Consider the following 18,676-nt stretch of genomic DNA (forward strand, 5'->3'; position numbering starts at 1 on the left):
AGAGAGAGAGAGAGAGAGAGAGAGAGAGAGAGAGAGAGAGAGAGAGAGAGAGAGAGAGAGAGAGAGAGAGAGAGAGAGAGAGAGAGAGAGAGAGAGAGAGAGAGAGAGAGAGATGTGGGGGGCTTCTGAAAGCTGACAGCATGTGCAAAACCACAGCGCTGCTACTAGCGGCTTTGCATCCGCTCACAGTATCTAACAGACCTGCAAACTCGTCAAAGAAAAAAAGGTGACAGTCTCCAGCGGACCAACAACCCCCCTCCCCCCCAAAAAAATAATTGTAATCGACGCAGAGCAGCACCATGGCAAAGCAACGGGGCCTACATAGCCTACACCACACCAGTAAAAGATATGAGGCAAATACTTTATTTCACCAAATTCTCTTGCTCTTCAAACCACTTTGAACTACCATAATCTATTAACTACACTCACTGGCCTCTTCATTAGGAACACCTCTCTAATGCTGGGTTGGATCCCCTTTTGCCTTCAGAACTGCCTGCACTGCCTACTCAGGTAGGCTGTGGCATTCCAACAAAGATAAATTGGTACTAATTGGGCCAAATAGTGTCACGAAAATATCCTTATCTTATTATATCTCCAGTCTGAAACATTGATATAAGGCAGGGTTGACCCATGTTTTCAAGTTGCTGACGCCAAATTCTGACCATTCCACCTGAGTGTTGCAGTAGATATCAAGACTCATCAGAGCAGGCAACATTTTTCCAATCTTCTAAGTTAGTGTTCTTTATGGTGACACCCCCCCCCAAAAAAAAACTCTCCGGTTCTACATGATTCATGTGAATGACCTAATTGGCCGGGGAAAAGGTGACTGTCACCAAAAGGTGACGAGTTTGCAGGTATGATCTAAGGTAGGCTCAGCTCGACAACCTGCACACTACCTCAAAAAAGGCAGCTGCTTCGGACAAGGGGACTGCATAGACTGCCACACATACACTATATCACCAAAAGTATCCGCAAAGCCATTCAAATGATCAGAATCAGTTGCTCCAATCACCTATGGGTTAGGAATGGGGTGCCACCATTGACAGTAAATTATATATACTGTCAATGGGTGCCACATAAGTTCTTATGTGAGTCAAGGCAGGTTAGCGAATACTTTGGGTAACATAGTGTAGGTCAGCTGTGCATACATTGATGTTTGGGTCTGCCTTTGTGGTTTATCACCTCATACATACATTGATGTTTGGGTCTGCCTTTGTGGTTTATCACCTCATACATAGCCTCACACTGCATGCACAAACATCTTATTTTGTACCAACACCAAAACTACACGTTTACAGTCTACAGTCCCATTAATGGAGGATGTTTGCATCAAAATATAAAATGATGCATTTCTTTTCTATACATATTTCAGATGTTTGCATTTTAATGGCACCAACAAAGGTACAGTAAAAAAATAAAGCCTTCCCCAAAGCTGCATTCTCCCCCAAGACTCAAAGACACCATGTATTGGGTGGCAGTCAGTGTGTGTGTGTCTCTGTTCAAATTAAATGTCACCCAAAGCTATACTGGTTCTCAAGGGCAGAGTCAAGGTCAAGCTTTATTATTCCCAGAGGGAAGCACAAGTGGTCAAACCATATAGACAGATAAACATACTGAATTACAACCACCAACTGAAATGGCAAAGGCACTCTACTGTCACACCAGGGACCCAGGTTCAAGTCCGGTCTGGGCCATTTCCCAATCGTTACCTATCTCTCTCTCTCTCTCCCAACAATTTTCTGTCTATTTTTCCCTGTCCTTTTAAATATCAAAGGTAAAAAAGCCCTAAAAAACCCCAATAACAATTACATTTAAAAAATGCCACTCACTTGAATCGCACTTTCTCCTCCAGGTCTGCGGGGGGCTCCTGCGTGATGAGCTCCACCAGTTCGTTCATGCACTGGTCCTGGGAGAGGAAGAGCAGCAGACGGCGGTTTTGGGCCTTGCACTCCTGCAGCACGTCCTCCTCCTCCATCAGCTCGCGCAGCGTCACGTCCTCACGCTCCAGCAGCTGCTCCATGTGCGACGTGGTGTGCAGGTCGAACTTCCAGAACATGGTGGCGGCTGCAGCAGGAAGTACTGACCTGGGGGAGCACAAGCGGGACAGCAAGTGAGGCGGGAGGTTAGAGGAGTTGGGGCAGAGAGGCTAGAAAAGAGAGAGGTGCAAATGACTATTGTTTCAGGGTTCTCCCCCCTTGTTTTGCAAGGGGGACAGGGGGAAAATCCTCCTTTATGTAGACCCAAGGACTGTACCACTGAAATGGATGAGACGTATGGAGAAACTATAATTGAATGGACAAGGGGCCCACCTCTGTGAAAAATGGCTTAATAATGTGAAAATGTCAATCGTCAGATTATACACGGGCAATAGTGGACCCATATGATTTAAGTATATTTAGCCGGCATTTCAAATGTTGTCCTTGATTAATGTGCCCATTGAGATGTGTAATCAGAAGGGGCCATGTCACTAAGAACAATAAATTGATGTTAAATTGTTGTTAAAAGGTGACAGGAAGTGGATAAGAGTTTGAGGGTGAGGGTGAGAAGAACTAAGGAAATGAGCAATATATCATTTTACTTTTGCAACAGACCATAGGCAGATATGCTTAATGAATTACACAGTGCTCAGAGTACTCAATGTATACATGTATGGCTGAAGGCAAAAACAATTGTCAAACATTAACTTTAAATTGCACTTGAATCATCACTGTAATGTTCAAAAAGAAATGCATGTGCTGGGTGTGTAAATAATGTGAAACTTTCATGTCAAAGTTCAATCCTGCTTGAGGGACTGTTGCTAATGACAGAGTCAACACTTGAATCAATATAGGCTCCTGCAGAGGCTCCCAAACTGGGAGTCCAGACCCCTAGGGGGGTCGCCGACAGAATGGACGTTTTTTATGAAAAATGGGGGAAACGACAGGTGAACAGTTAACATAACTCCATAAATTAGTTAGTAACCGGACCGAGACCAATACATGCTTTTTACTTTTCCTGTGAAAACATTCTTAGGTGCAAAAGGGCATAGCAAAAGTTTGGGAGCCAGTGGGCGACTGCATTCATAAACCAACCTACAGATGTCTAACATACCAGATAGAGCCTTTTTGTGTGTAAGGTGAAGGAGGTGGCTGATATTAAGGATGAGGGTGTGGACAGGTAACAAGGTGTTATAGCCCAATACAACTCATGAGTAGCTGTAGTAGATAAGAGTAAATGGATGGATACATACGGTCGGTGAGCTGTCTGTGTAGCCTTGTATGTCTACTCTAGCTGTATTGTAGACTAGTGCAGTTCAGTGGACTAGATAGACGCGTGTGCCCTAGTGTAACTCCTATAGCGTAGTGTAGTTTAGTTGTCTGGTCTAGTGTGCTCTAGTGCAGTGGTCCTTCAGTAGTCCTTCAGTAGTCAATAGTCTTTGGATTCAAATAATTATCAAAAATACATCCATGCATTTGATAATGTGCATCAGCACATTATCACCCACCAGTTAAGAAACATTGCTCTGGTCTACCTTCTTGTAGCCTAGTGTAGTGTAGTTCAGTGTGGCCTAGTGTAATTTTATGCCACCAAGCGTAAGTTGCAGTGTAGCTGAAGCAGTTAGTGTGGTTGGCATATAGTCAAGTGTCTCTCGAGTTTTCTGTAGTGTAGTGAGTAGTAGTCTAGTCAAGTCTAATCTACATGTAGTAGTGCAGTGTGTGTGCTAAAGGGGGTTAAAAGGTGAGAGGTGTCCTATGTGATAAGACAAGGGGATTAGACACCAGGGACTCAGGTGACTATAGGGCCAGGAGGAGACTCTGGGGATCATTCATCCATTCTCTACTCAACAAGGCATGCCTATGGCCATTAGCGTTGTGTGTGTGTGTGTGTGTGTGTGTGTGTGTGTGTGTGTGTGTGTGTGTGTGTGTGTGTGTGTGTGTGTGTGTGTGTGTGTGCATATGAGCCAAGGTGATTTCTTACAATGTATTGGACTGTACACATGTACGTGTGTATGTGCATGTATACGTGTGAGTGTGTGTGTGTGTGTGTACATTGAAAGGCACAACTTGCAGTGTGTGTGTGTGTGTGTGTGTGTGTGTGTGTGTGTGTGTGTGTGTGTGTGTGTGTGTGTGTGTGTGAGGTTGGTGCGTGCGCGCGTTTGAGGGCACGTAGCTTAGTGTGACTACCTGACCAGCATGTATGCTTAAGGAGTCACATGAGTGCATGTGTCAGAGTGTGTTAGCGTACCCTCGTGTGCGTGCGTGCGTGTGTGTGTGTGTGTGTGTGGGTGTGTGTATGTGTGTGTGTGTGCGTGTGTGTGTAGTGTCTGTGTGTGTGTGGGGGGGGGGGGGGGGGTTTGGGGGGTGGGGGGGGGTGTGGGTGAGGGGGCTGTCTACTTGTGCCTAGAAAGTCCCTTCATAGCAAAGTGTATGCGTCACGTGTGTGTTTGGGTAGTAAAGAGTTCTGTTACCAGCTGGTGAAATGTTTGAAACCTTGGTGAGAGGCCATGTGCATAGTTGTGTGTGTAAGTGTGCATCTGTGTGTGTGTGTGTGTGTATGTGTGTGTGTGTGTATAGGGCATGTGAAAAAGAGAGTTGCATTACCAGCTGGTGAAATATGTAGATCCTTCAGGAGAGGCCACACGCATACTCCAGAGTGTGTGTTTGTTTATGAGCGTGTGCGTGTCTGTGCGTGCGTGCATGGATAGAGTTAAGAGAGGGTTGTGTTACCAGCTGGTGAAATGTGTAGATGTTTTGTGAGAGGCCGCAGCCATAATCTCGCATGCATGTGTGCATGTGTGTACAGGGTTGCGGTACCAGCTGCTGAAATGTGTAGATCTTTTTTTGAGAAGTCTCGGGCATACTCGTGTGTGTGTGTGTATGTGTGTGTGTGTGTGTGTGTGTGTGTGTGTGTGTGTGTGTGTGTGTGTGTGTGTGTGTGTGTGTGTGTGTGTGTGTGTGTGTGTGTGTGTGTGTGTGTGTGTGTGTGTGTGGCTTTACCAGCTGGAGAAATGTGTAGATCCTTAGTGAGAGGCCGTGTGCAGACAGCCAGGCATCGGAGGTGGCGAATGCGGAGAGCGCTGTGGGGCCAGGCGGTTACCAGCATGGGGCTCCCCTCTCCTCTGGATCACACACACACACACACACCACCACACACACACACTCACACACACAGCAGCAGCTCCAGTGCAGCGCAGCTCAAGATGGGACGGGACAGCGCAGCTCGGCCCACCTATACTACTCAGTTCTCAGCATAACCTCCTGCAACACTGTGAGAGAGAGAGTGAGAGAGAGAGAGAGAGAGAGAGAGAGAGAGAGAGAGAGAGAGAGAGAGAGAGAGAGAGAGTGAGAGAGAGAGAGAGAGAGAGTGAGAGTGAGAGAGAGAGAGAGAGAGAGAGAGAGAGAGAGAGAGAGAGAGAGAGAGAGAGGATAGAAAGGAAACATACAGAATAAGGGACAAGGGAAGAGATGGAAGAAAAGAAAACGAGGGTCAAACAGAGAAAGGGAGGAACGGTATAATATGAATGAGGAAGACATGAGGAAAGAAAAACAACGTAGGGAGGAAAGATGAGAGAGCAGAAAATGTAATAATAATGTGAAATAAAGGAAGGAAAATGGAGGAAAATGAGGAAAAAAAACAGGGGGACAGAGAGAGAGAGAGAGAGAGAGAGAGAGAGAGAGGGAGAGAGAGAGAGAAAGGGGTGAGTTAGAGAAAGTGCAGGGTTACACAGAGGTGGACACATCATGTGATGCACAGGCACAAGAGGGGGCATCAGATGGTGAAAAGAACAAAAGGTTGGGGGGGGGGGGGCAAGAAAAGACAAACGCAGAAGGATGGAGAAGGGGAAAAGAACATCACAAAAAACAATTAGTACTAAACGCACGCACACACACTACGTCATTGGTGGCCAGTAAAGTAATGCGCTGTAGTTGGCCCCGGACAGACGTTGAGGCTCTTAACCATAACGGCAGCAGCATGGTTAATGCAGACAGGACTACTCTATCCCATGTCGTAAACAGACTCATACATGTTGCATTGACGAGGCAGATGCTCCCATATCATTGTAGGTTTCGAAAAGTTTCCATTGTACAGCATTATGCATCATGCACAGTGACAACAAAAGGTCTCGTATCCTGGCTCTCGTCAGATGAATGTGGTTCAAAAACACACAGATCTGCTCCTCCACATGGCACTGGTAGGCATGGGAGTTTGTGGTGAACACACATTACATCAGCTGAAGCTTTTATCAGAAGGGTCATTTCACGTGAAATCAGACGCTTTGGGACCCGACCGATCCGGATTTCAATCATACTTGGTGTGCCTTTTTAGTAGCAAGGTAGCACCCCAGAACTGCATTGGTTTGAATCTGACACTAATATTAAGGGAGAAACAGACTAGGAAAGGTTCACATTTTAGGGTAGGACACTATACATTCAGCCTTGAATATATCAGTCAGTGTTAGTCACAAAAAGATGCCTGTGGTATTGTTTGAAAGCTCTTTTCTGGCTCTACATATTACACAATCAGCTTGGAATACAACAACTCTCAGAAAATGAATTATGATAAATTGAAAAATTAAAAATTGAATATCTAAAAAAACTATATTTTAAAATGGCCAGTTCCTTGTCCAAACGTAGCCGGCAATGTCATTAGCAACACCTCAAATGCTGGTGTTCGGTTCTTTATTCATTTCAGAGAGAATTTGACTCACAAATATGGCATCATACAGACCACTTACTAATAATATGGTAATACCATAGTAGCATCACATGACAAAACAAAAACAAAACAAAAATGGTCAGTTTCCATGGTCCCAGGTTTCAGAAACTAAGGTAGATGTCCATTTATACACACCAAATTATGATATGTGAATGTTTGAACATTCCTTCTCTGTGTACCTGTGTCATCTTCCCTTTACCGTACTTTAAAGAGATAATCAATGGCTACACTCTCATTTTGTACTCTACCAGTGCATTTGAAGCAGCAGCTGTGTCTTTTGTAGATAATGTATAAGTACGTCCCGTTGCAGTTAGGTTCCATTACCAGAAGCACATCCTGATGATCCATGACAAGTCTATCTGGTCTGAAGGGAAAAGTGAAGGATGGAGATGGTCCATGAGGATGCAGGAAGTTCAGTTTCACCTCTCCAGTGCTCGGCATACATTCCTCAACACATGCTAGCCACCAGTTGCCATCATATACAGCTACAACATACCCTTTGATGCTTGAAAATGTAACACATTCCTTTACTGAGCTCACTCTTTCAACTCCTTCTCTGAATGCGGAAAATGGCCTAATGTCCATTGACAATGGGCAGAAGCTGTGTAGTTTTTGAGTACCTGGAATAGTTCTTGCAGATTCAAACCTCTTCAACAGGTTCTCAGCTTCATGATGGTGCATCTCTCTCAAGAACATCCATTGCCAGTTTGCCACAACAGAGATGTACCATCATGAAGCTGAGAACCTGTTGAAAAGGAAGGTTTGAATCTGCAAGAACTATTCCAGGTACTCAAAAACTACACAGCTTCTGCCCATTGTCAATGGACACAGTGGAAGTTAGGCCATTTTCAGCATTCAGAGAAGGCAGAGTTGAAAGAGTGAGCTCAGTAAAGGAATGTGTTACATTTTCAAGCATCAAATGGTATGTTGTAGCTGTATATGATGGCAACTGGTGGCTAGCATGTGTTGAGGAATGTATGCCGAGCACTGGAGAGGTGAAACTGAACTTCCTGCATCCTCATGGACCATCTCCATCCTTCACTTTTCCCTTCAGACCAGATAGACTTGTCATGGATCATCAGGATGTGCTTCTGGTAGTGGAACCTGTAACTGCAACGGGACGTACTTATACATTATCTACAAAAGACACAGTTGCTGCTTCAAATGCACTGGTAGAGTACAAAATGAGAGTGTAGCCATTGATTATCTCTTTAAAGTACGGTAAAGGGAAGATGACACAGGTACACAGAGAAGGAATGTTCAAACATTCACATATCATCATTTGGTGTGTATAAATGGACATCTGCCTTAGTTTCTGAAACCTGGGACCATGGAAACTGACCATTTTTGTTTTGTTTTTGTTTTGTCATGTGATGCTACTATGGTATTACCATATTATTAGTAAGTGGTCTGTATGATGCCATATTTGTGAGTCAAATTCTCTCTGAAATGAATAATGAATAAATGAACCGAACACCAGCATTTGAGGTGTTGCTAATGACATTGCCGGCTACGTTTGGACAAGGAACTGGCCATTTTAAAATATAGTTTTTTTAGATATTCAATTTTTAATTTTTCAATTTATCATAATTCATATTCTGAGAGTTGTTGTATTCCAAGCTGATTGTTTAATATGTAGAGCCAGAAAAGAGCTTTCAAACAATACCACAGGCATCTTTTTGTGACTAACACTGACTGATATATTCAAGGCTGAATGTATAGTGTCCTACCCTCACATGTGAACCTTTCCTAGTCTGTTTCTCCCTTAATATTAGTGTCAGATTCAAACCAATGCAGTTCTGGGGTGCTACCTTGCTACTAAAAAGGCACACCAAGTATGATTGAAATCCGGGTCGGTCGGGTCCCAAAGTGTCTGATTTCACGTGAAATGACCCAGAAGTGACTTGGTTTTTTTGTTTTTTTAAGCGCAGGGTATTGGTTACAGTCCCTGGAGCAATGAGTGGTTTGGTGCCTTGCTCAAGGACACTTCAGCCATGGAGTGCAGTAGGGGGTGGAAGGGAAACGAAGCTGCAACCCTCTCATCTAAAGCCCATCTCCTTAACCATTAGGCCATGGCTGCCCCCAACACAACCCTAATGAAAGCAATTACATTACCACCGTTTTAAAACTATGGAACTCCATTCACCATCACTCAAGAGCCAGAGCAGCTGTGGTTTGCTAGATCTTTCAGCGTGACGTGTAGGATGAGTATGTAGCGCGCTCTCTCTCAAACGCGCACGCACGCACACTCACACACTATCAAACTCATATAACTACACCCTTCGTAGGTTCAAAGTGAAACATCCTCCTGTGAGAATGAGCGTGTGTATGTGGGTGCGCGGGCATGCATACACCAGAGTCAGCAGAACTCGGGCAGGCAGTGTGGAGAGTATTTAAAGCCGGAGGGCACCCAGACGCCATCTCTGTTCACTCCCAAAAGTGAGATGGACTTTCCCTACAGGCACTATAACTGGTACACATGCACGCACGCAAGCACGCACGCACGTACACACAAATGCGTGCTTACACATGTGTGCACACAAGGCCAACAGAGACCTGTGATAACAGCAGGTACTAGGTTGATGAAAATAAATGGATGAAACGTATAGTGGGGCATGATGCAGTTTTTCACAGGTGACTTCCTATGACACACACACCCCTTCCATCACCTCTTGCGCGCACACACACACACCTCCCTACTTCTCTTACACACCCACACCATTCCTCCAGTGCCTCCTAAAATAAGATGTTTCCTGCATGCCTGCATTGTGGATGGATGGATGAAGGGATGCCACTCCCCGCATGTGTAACCAGTGTCCATCTGGCATACATTAACACCACACGCCCCAAGTGTTTTCCCCCCAACCAACTCCAAACAGGAAGGAGCAGAGATTGTTCTATTTTTTAGCACTGTGTTGCTCGCCTGTCTGCCTGCCTTTCTTCCTACTTGAAGACCAACTGACACTAACAATGTCTGTCGTTTGTGGTAGGCCCCAGGACAAAGGTAAGGTAGACCAGGCATTATGTCGGGGACACCTTTAACCTCGTCGTATGGGATGACAAAGTGCTGTACTTCACACGTGGCCTAACCAAAAAACTAATCCCACAGAAGGCGAAAACAAGCCTAGCTTCAGATGAACACGTCTCTATGCGTGTCAGAGAGTTGAACCATACGCCTTTGAAATGGGGCTGGAAAAATCCGACTGTAAACAGTTTGGCCACATGTGGTGTGAAGTTGGCATAAACACGACGATACTCAACACGACCACCAATCAGATGCTTGAATAAATAGGGCTTACCCTGCCCAATCTACCAATCCGTGCGTAAACCAACCATAAAGGACTGCCAAAAATAGATGTGACAGCAAACGATAATAGACGATGTTTAACAACTATGCAGTACACATCCAATAACACTGTACATTGTACACCAAACACCTCACTGCTGGCTATGCATAAAACGGGGGCCTTGTTGAGCAATATTGGTGTGCAACTACTAAGGTGTTACCAACAACAGTGTTGTCTTGCCTGTCAAGTAGTATCAGAGGCCTTGAGAAACAAACCTGAGACAGCCTTGCAAATTCCGACGTTTTTACATTTGTCTTTAGGCTTCCAAGCACCAGACCGTGGTCTGCCCGTGTGAACCAAAACACACACGGTGCTGTAAGGTCTCTAACAGTATGTGGCTATTCTGTTACTTACCTGTCAGTTAGGGCAGCCTTGGTTCAGTGCTTTGTAGTCCACAAGCTGATAAAACTCCCAAGCAGTTTTATCAACCCAAATCAGTCAAAGTTAGCAAAAGGTAGCCATCGTTTCAACGCAATGCCTTTGTCCAGCTGTTATCCATGCTCAGTGATAAAACACGGTGCGGGTAATGTTAAGAAAACACGCTGAACATTACAAAGAAGTCTAAAACTAATCTGGACTACCTAGCCAACTAACCACGTAAACACGTCCCCTGAATAACTTAGCAAGTGCGCGAGCTAGCTCGCTCCACTTGGTAGCCTTGTTAGCAACCCCAGCTAAGTCGCCTGTTAGCTTTGACCTGCAGCCAGAAAGCTATCCACTGTGAACACACTAAGCTGAATGGCTGTTGACGTATGAGAAAATAGCAGACAGCTAAGGAAACTTGCGAGATGCACTCAGTAACTTACCTCTTCGTTGACTGGATTAGGTTGCTTGCTCGCGAAAGAACTGTGATTTGTTTTCCTTGTCAAGCTAACCAGTTAGCAATTCATCACTGTGATAAACACAGCAACTAGTTTAGTGCTACTTCCTCAGAGAGAGCAAGGCCATCTATCCTTCAGCTAACCCCTGCACACACCATTTACTTGACCCAACTTCTACTGCCTGCATGTACAAGCAGCCAAATACTGTTCTCAAACGGGTATCCTACTCTGGCTTACACACGCAGGGCAGGGGGAAAAAAATCGGTCATATTTTCGATTCAAAATGGCGAACACTGTCACTAGAACGCGCAGCGCGCCGTCGCTCATTTTATTTACAGAACGAAGAGGGTTTTGACTTCTTGACCGATGGCTTATTGTACTACTAGCCCTCTACGCTGGAGGGTGCTGAAGAATTGCGCCATCAAGAAAACACCCTTTGCACGACCTAATTGAACAATCAAAACTTTATTTAAAATACCGTAACCTATGAATTTTCTTCAACCAAATTCATCCAAGAGGCACGTCCCCCTTTTACACGCACACCATTCTCGATCAAAGTAATGATTTCGGGTTACCACATATTCGTTAAGTTCTTTGCAATAAGTGCTCCTGTGTGAAGAACTACCTTCCTTGTGAAAAAAGAAGCGTTCAGCCCCTTCGCTGTGTAGCCTACATTTCTCACTGTAATGCAAGAGACTATAATAAAACCATAAAATGTTTGATAAAACCCAATAGCTTCCAGGATGTCAATATTCCAACTACACAGTAGCTGGTAAACCATTCCAACAAGTCAGTGTCAACCAGCATGCTCCCCTTACTTGTCATTAACGCCATAAATGAGACCACACAATTCATTTTTGTAGAAAAAAACTCCAGCTTCATTAAATGCAATCGATATACTTGATTTTCTATTTACAAGTTTAAAAAAAAAAAAAACATTTCACGCATGGTTAACAGGAAACTATTCCCCACATCAGTTTGGATAAAAGAAAAAACAAACATATGATACAAAACCTGGGGAACATCCAATGCCACAGGAGTCAACATAATAAACCATAGAGATTTACAGCCATAAACATCTTCCATTATCAATTCTCTGATGAAAAACAGAACTGAACATGACTTTACAGTAGGGGCTTAGGCTTGAGTCAGAATCTTGGACTCTGCCTAACCCAGGCACTCAAGCCTCTTCACAAGGGGCATCAAGTCTCTTGTACACAGTCCTTACTCTCTATCAAGTATTTAGTCAGATGTCTGTTCTTCCTTCTTTTTCTTCTTCTTTTTCTTCTTTGCACTCTCACCTGCCTGTAAGTGGAAAAAACAGTCCATTAGCAACTTGAATGAATTCAGACCCTTTGACCATTGAAACATAATGAAAAACCTACACCATGAGTCTAGTCAAGTTACTTTCCCGCTTTGTATCATGTCAAGAAGCACTAGAGCTGGTTGACATGAATCACACAACTCAACCCGTTTTCCCAAACACTAAGATGTCGGGATGGAAGAACTCTGGTCACTGGCAGTGATTGACATGTCAGTTAGGAGCCCCCCACCCCTAGATAGTGTAGCAGAGTGACTCCCTCCAAGGCCACCCAGGCAGGCAAGAGAGGGATAACTTTCTGCATCAAATTCGACATTTGGGATTCACCGTTGGGAGTATAGAGCTGAAAACTACAGCTCACAGAGCAATGACCCAACTGCATACGCTTGCAAAGCCCCAGATGTTGCCAAGCTGCGTACTGCTTGGTTAAGCAATACTCCCATGGCATGTAGCAAGTATAGCGTTATGCATTCTCAGAAAGTAGTAGGGCTTTTAAGTTGCCTATAGACCTAGAACACTGGATGTTGCCTGTTGGCATGGCAAGCCTTGGGACAGCCATCTTGGTATACATTTCCTGTGTATTTCAGAGTTAGTGCTTACCGCCACCTATAGGACAATTTGTGCATCACCTTGGAAAACTGTGATCAGACCACATTATTGCTTGTGGCCTCGGTTGAGAAAGCAGTAACCCTAGCCACAACAACTTGTGGGACTCCTTATGGGATGCATCTTACTCTACTAAATGATGTTGGATCATCAAGTTCCATGTTCCTGAATAGAACCCACCTCAGCACTGGGCTCCTCTGTAGCCTCCTCTGCTGTTCCCTCAGCTGCTGCAGCGGCAGCTGCCTCCTCTGCTAACTTCAGCTTCTTCTCCTTTTTCTTTTTCTTCTTTTCCTTTTTGATCTCATCTTCGGATTTGGGAGTCACTGGTGCTGATGGCATTGTCACATCACCATCGTCGTCGCTTCCACTCTCCTCCCTTTTCCTCTGTTAGACAGGAACAAGCAAGCAATTAGAAACTCGCAGTCCTCATCTTAAACATGTACGCATTTTAACAGTTAGCAGTTTTTACCTTTGCAGGCGTGGTTGGCTCTGGTGTCGATTCTGCAGCAGGTGCCTTCTTACTGAAAAATCAAACCGTGGAAAAGCGTTAAAAGGGAAATATTCAGGGGGCTATGAGAAACCTTTACACCCCATGCCAACGACAGCTTCTGGAACGCACAAGACTCACCTGTAGTCTACATAGCCATCCTTCCACTCCGATGGCGTGCTGCCGTTGGGCTTGCCATGTTTGTCGAGGAGACCCTTCTGGATCATCATTTTCTTCTGGCTTGCCTGTGAAAGAGGGGTGACATTAGCAAAAATTCCTAACCATGGCTGCCCACCCTCACTATTAAAAACCGAGCTGCAGAATTGGCAGGATCAGTGCAGACAAACAAACTTAATATCAAGCTCTGCTAATTTTTCTTCATCACAACAAAAGGGAGAACAGAGTCAGGCCTTCACCTTTGGTCCGAGGCCCCACTTGCGTGGGTATGTGTCCCTCTCCATGATGACACGCTTGATCTTGGCCACCACCCCGTGGTCACACGTGGAGATAACTGCTGTGGTCATGAGGGCAGTGGCTAGATAGAAAAGGGAGAGGACAAAAAAAAGTTTTTAAATCATGCATCAACCCTTCAGTCATATTCCTCATTGTTCCAATGCCATCAGTCATTGGGTGATAGATAACAGGTCATCTTTGCACAGAGTGCTATTGTAATCTAAAATTCATCATGTGGCTCTTTTGTAAACAAGCAAAGGCAGAAGCGGTACACAGTGACTCACCTGTGCAAATTGCCTCCCCCTTAGTCGTGATCACTACAATGTCCTGGTTCAGCTCTATGCCGTCCTCATACCGAAGCACACCCGGCAGCATGATCTTGGCACCATAACAGATGGCGTTCACCTGAGGGGAAGACAAGGCAATGAATACAATGTGTCCCTACCTTTAACGCAACTGCAACCTCAATACCTACATAAATATGGATACGCTAAAACATTTTGAGAATCTGTTTTGAATAGTGTTCATCATACTCAAACCTTAATATGCATTCTGGTTTACAATTAGCAGCCTTAAAATACAATGCATCTTTAACTGATATAAAACGCATTAACTAAAGACAGTGGCAAAGTTAATCACGTTACTTACAGCACTGTCCTTCATGACTATCCTCTTGTGAGAGATGAGCAGTTTCTCCAAGGGGTAGATGACGCGCCTGAGGTAGCTCTCGTCCTTATTGTGGTCAAACTGCCACTGGGCATCCAGCACATCATGCATGGTCACCAGATTATCCTGTGCCAAGAGAAATAGTCAGATGGTTAATGACAATGCCCAACATGCTGTTTATAAACCCTGCGCCACATCCAATCAATGCAGAACCTATTAGCTGAGGGTAGAAGTGAGAAGGTCAAGGAGGATGACCGCCCCAAACCAATGACCCTCAGCAAAATGCTGTACCAAAGATAAATTACCAAGACTGGGGAGAGGCCCAGAATTGAACTCAACTCTTTGGAACAATCATGCCATGACATCAGCTCCCTCTTCATTGTAGTACCAAATAAGCCTAGCTGAAGAGCACCTCAGCTTTTTGACTAGGCCTTTAAACTGCCTTTTATATTCTGAACTCCAAATTGCCCATCACACCTGCACCACATTTCATTACAAGATTTAGCACAATCATCTTGTTGTTCGGCCTGTACGCCTCCATCAGATTATCCTTGAACCAGGATGGCCAGAGGGAACTGGTCCATTTCCAGCCCAAGAAAAGCCCAAAACAATTGCCTAGAGGCACCAAATCCATCCTAATTCAACTAACTTCTATTTACTTCAACGACCATACAGAAAAATCCAAGACTATTATTTTTAACCTGCAGACCGTCATAACAGCCCCATTGGCAGGAAATCAGGCAACACTGCCTTGAACTAACCTTCTCTCCAAGAACGCCCGACCGCACCCTCCTCAGCTCCTGCATCTGACCACCAACACCCAGCATCAAGCCCATGTGCACACAAAGGGTTCGGATGTAGGTTCCTGCCTCACAGCTCACCCAGAAGATGCCTACAGCAGAGAGAACAGGAGTTAAGCACAGGTATTGATGCTCCAGTCATTAGTAGCCCATGTTCCAAAACTTAAAAAAAAAAAAAAAAAGACAACATTTGCATCCAAACAGCATAGCATCCATGACACCATGCACACAAATTCGCACATTACTAAATGACAACTTCCATTACAATAAACCAGTTTAGAGCTGCCGCAGATGGAGGCTCACCTAGTCTCCTCTCAGGGTCATACTCTATGAGTTTGCTCTCGTAGATGGTGCGCACACGCAGCTGCCTCTTAACGGCAGCGATGAGGGGAGGCCGCTGGAACAGAGCTCCTGTGAGGCACTCCATAGTCTGAGGAGGCAAAAAAGGATTTGTCATTTCACGAGTGAAAATTAATTTGCATTCATGAAAACAATCCTTACATTGCGTAACATTACATTAAAATATTTGTTTGCAATACAATCCTTGAAACATTTGCCAATGTAAAGTAAAAAAAAAACTAGACATGCAATCTCGCACTTACCCTTGCAAGCTGGTGCTCACTCTCAATGGCATTGTGCAGCCGTACTATGCCCACATACTCTTTGCCTGCGTAGATGGCACAAGAGTAGTGAGTTAAGGCCACTTGTTTTTACTGTTGTGTTAGACATCGAAAACAAAAGCACAAAGGTGCAAGCGATTACTTACCAGCGCTCTGTTGAGATTTGACCAATCGTGTGGCGCGGTCCACACACACGATCAGACAGCCCGTGACCTTAGGGTCCAGAGTTCCGCTGTGACCCGTCTTGTCCACCCGGAGAATACGCTTGATCCAGGCCACCACCTCATGAGACGATGGGTTGGCCGGCTTGTCCAGATTAATGAAACCTGACCTGAGGGGACAATGTTGGAATACACAATGGTTACCATATTACATTACATTAGCATTTAGCAGACGCCTTTGTTCAAAGCGACTTACAAGGTGCATATAGTCAACGTATAATTCACCAGTCAGATGCATTTGAAGTGAAGTGAAGTGAAGTGCTTGGGCAGCCATCAGCCAAGGGTGATAGATAAGAAGTCATCTTGGCACAAAGTGCTAATGCAATCTGTTTACATCATGTGGCTGTACTGTACAAATGCATAAGCAGGACAAACTATGGACATCACCAAGTGGTCCATATGGCCATACCTGACATAGTCGTTGATGTTTCTCTTCAGTGGGTTGCAGCCATTTGGAATGGGTGTGTAATGGGCAGTCCTAATGTTCAGCTTGTCAAAGTTCTGCATAGAAGACACAACCAAACTTAAGTACAAAATAAAATGAACAGGCCTGCTTTCAGCAGCACCGGTTCAGATTTCGGTGCTGAAAGGTCTGGCGTGTAATCAGCCGTTTACACTCGTCTTAGTGGGGGCCAGGCTACTCCCCTGCAAGCACACCAGCACCCCCTGGACTCGGAACCAGTAGAACACCAGAACCGGAACTGAGGAGCAGGTGGCCAAGAACCTTCGCGACTAGAACAGCCACGAGAGCCACAGAGGGAGAAAGCACCAGCAGAACTCAGCGAATGGATAAACTGCTTCATCATTTCACACAACACATTTTACCTTTTCAATCATTAGGGATTAAATGCAGAATTCAGCCGAAGCTGGGGGGTGCCAGTACAATCACTTACTTTCAAAAGGAGAGGCCATTGCGACGTGTCGAGGGTAGCGACTTTGGATTCTGGCTTAATCAGGAAATCCCCAGACTCTTGGATGTCCTGTTAAAAGATGAAGGATTATTAAAACTTCTTTACCAAACTTGCACAAAACTAAAACGCCTGCCTAAGAGTTGGCAATTATTCAACGATGCTCACCCCAACTTCATTGTCTGAGAGCTTCTGCTTCTTTTTCTTTTCCTTCTTCACAACAACTGCAAGACAAAAGATCAAACACTGTCTGTTAATTAAAACGTAATGAGGGTACATTTCAACTAATACCTGAGCATTTTGTAGTTCCAGTTAGTGTGCTTCGATGAGTTCATGGGTTATTTAAAATGACACGATAATATGCATCGAGCATGACATTGGTGGCTTCGTGTGATTTTAGCCCAGGCAAATAGAACACTTCCCCATCGCATACAAGCTGCTCCCCAGGAAGCATGCAGTTCATCCACGTGGTACACTTTAGCTAGCGTTACCACGTGGGTAAGGCCGGATCATTCAGACTGAGCATGCATTCCCAGAAAACTAAATATTAATCCTATGATTGTAATCGCACGTGTTTTACACAAAAACACGTTCACTGGTTGTAACGATAACCCTGTCCGGATGACAGGACTGATCGTTGAGTTGATGTCTAGTTAGCATGCTAGCTACCTCGAATTGAAAATTGGGCAAATTGCAAACATCAACCTCAACTTAGCTGCAAGAAAGCAGTTTTGTTCAAGCATTTAGCCAAGTACACGCAAAACAAATATACAAGAAGGATTTGCACCTGGGCGTGCTCCTCTTAATAGCATATTAGTTCGTTAAGTTGCAATTCATTTGAAAGCACATTTCGAAGGAAAACCAACCTCATGCAATTAAACGCAAATTGGGACAAATTATATTTTCCCCCATCAAATGAAATCAGCACAGTTAACATATCAATCTACCGAGACGCCGATCGGAGACATTTAGGATCGAGATACTTTTACCAACAACCGGTCATGGACCGACCACGCGGTTACCGGGCCAGAGAAAACTGTTGCCAGCAGGGCCGAAACCAAGGGACTGAGCATGGCATTTTTGCATGCTACCGTGCTTTCCCGTGTAATTGCAATTCCTGCATCTACTTCACTTAAAGCAGGCCAAGCCTATGAAATCTAATTTGGATACAAAATGAAAAATCACCAAGTAAACTTTTAGCTGACTTACCTTCACCCTCCGCCATCTTCGTCACGCAGTTGCATTCGATGACACGTGGGATGTCTGCGCATGGGTATTAGAAGCCTCCCAAGTTCTCGCGAGGTTAGTAGAGCGCGGAGCCCTGGCCAATCAAGTCATGATAGTCAGAGCCGTATACAGTACATCCAAAGTCTGTTCCCATCACTTTTCAAAGCTGCTACCATCATACCCGTGCCGAAGAAATCATCACCATCATGCTTCAATGACTACCGTACTGTAGCACTGACGCCCATAATCATGAAGTGCTTCGAACGGCTAGTCCTGTCACACATCAAAGCCACCCTACCCCCCACCCTGGACCCCTACCAGTTCGCATACCGAGCCAAGCGATCCACGGAGGATGCAATCTGCTCTGCCCTCCATCCAGCCCTCACCCACTTGGACAATAAAGACTCATATGTGAGAATGCTGCTTCATTGACTTCAGTTCAGCATTCAATACCACAATACCCCCAAACAAATCATCAGAAAACTGGAGCAAAACTAGGTTTC

At 44.8% G+C, this 18,676-nt stretch overlaps 2 protein-coding genes and 4 non-coding genes across 7 annotated transcripts in view; all 6 read right to left on the minus strand.

The window, feature by feature from the left end:
- ppp6r2a (protein phosphatase 6, regulatory subunit 2a) overlaps nt 1-11,205 on the minus strand; it is a 67,917-nt gene extending 56,712 nt beyond the window's left edge. The window contains exons 1-3 of one of the 2 annotated variants that reach the window (XM_063211473.1): nt 10,850-11,205; nt 4,977-5,245; nt 1,830-2,084 (exon numbers count right to left, since the gene is read on the minus strand). In XM_063211473.1, the coding sequence (XP_063067543.1) occupies nt 1,830-2,056 (227 nt within the window). In that variant the 5' untranslated portion in view covers nt 2,057-2,084; nt 4,977-5,245; nt 10,850-11,205. Of the gene's footprint in view, nt 1-1,829; nt 2,085-4,976; nt 5,246-10,397; nt 10,824-10,849 lie in introns of those variants that run through there. The other variant, XM_063211474.1, reaches the window with a different exon arrangement.
- A 108-nt stretch (nt 11,206-11,313) lies between these two features.
- On the minus strand, nt 11,314-18,214 carry dkc1 (dyskeratosis congenita 1, dyskerin). The gene is made up of 15 exons (XM_063211475.1): nt 18,156-18,214; nt 17,115-17,170; nt 16,932-17,018; nt 16,448-16,539; nt 15,964-16,148; nt 15,800-15,864; nt 15,501-15,627; nt 15,159-15,289; nt 14,380-14,523; nt 14,016-14,136; nt 13,695-13,813; nt 13,420-13,523; nt 13,261-13,312; nt 12,972-13,175; nt 11,314-12,169 (listed from the first exon to the last, which is right to left on the minus strand). The coding sequence occupies exons 1-15, from the start codon at nt 18,169-18,171 to the stop codon at nt 12,107-12,109; spliced, it is 1,566 nt and encodes a 521-aa protein (XP_063067545.1). The 5' UTR covers nt 18,172-18,214; the 3' UTR covers nt 11,314-12,106.
- On the minus strand, nt 13,893-13,970 carry LOC134460433 (small nucleolar RNA SNORD83). The gene has a single exon (XR_010037099.1). It is a non-coding gene; the product is annotated as a small nucleolar RNA SNORD83 (small nucleolar RNA).
- Nucleotides 14,610-14,745, minus strand: LOC134460437 (small nucleolar RNA SNORA36 family). Its single transcript, XR_010037103.1, has one exon. It is a non-coding gene; the product is annotated as a small nucleolar RNA SNORA36 family (small nucleolar RNA).
- LOC134460421 (small nucleolar RNA SNORD83) lies at nt 16,307-16,382 on the minus strand. The gene has a single exon (XR_010037088.1). It is a non-coding gene; the product is annotated as a small nucleolar RNA SNORD83 (small nucleolar RNA).
- On the minus strand, nt 16,638-16,849 carry LOC134460425 (small nucleolar RNA SNORD17). The gene has a single exon (XR_010037091.1). It is a non-coding gene; the product is annotated as a small nucleolar RNA SNORD17 (small nucleolar RNA).
- Nucleotides 18,215-18,676: the final 462 nt, after the last annotated feature.

This window comes from Engraulis encrasicolus, chromosome 12 (genome assembly GCF_034702125.1).
Source record: "Engraulis encrasicolus isolate BLACKSEA-1 chromosome 12, IST_EnEncr_1.0, whole genome shotgun sequence".
Lineage (NCBI taxonomy): Eukaryota > Metazoa > Chordata > Actinopteri > Clupeiformes > Engraulidae > Engraulis > Engraulis encrasicolus.

Bases quoted from the DNA above. Each gene is read 5' to 3' on its own strand.
- dkc1 (XM_063211475.1), bottom strand. The intron at 14,524-15,158 runs GTTAGTTCAAGG...CTCTTGGCACAG, and splicing joins CGGGCGTTCTTGGAGAGAAG to GATAATCTGGTGACCATGCA. The intron at 13,176-13,260 runs GTAAAAACTGCT...CCTGTCTAACAG, and splicing joins AGCCAACCACGCCTGCAAAG to AGGAAAAGGGAGGAGAGTGG.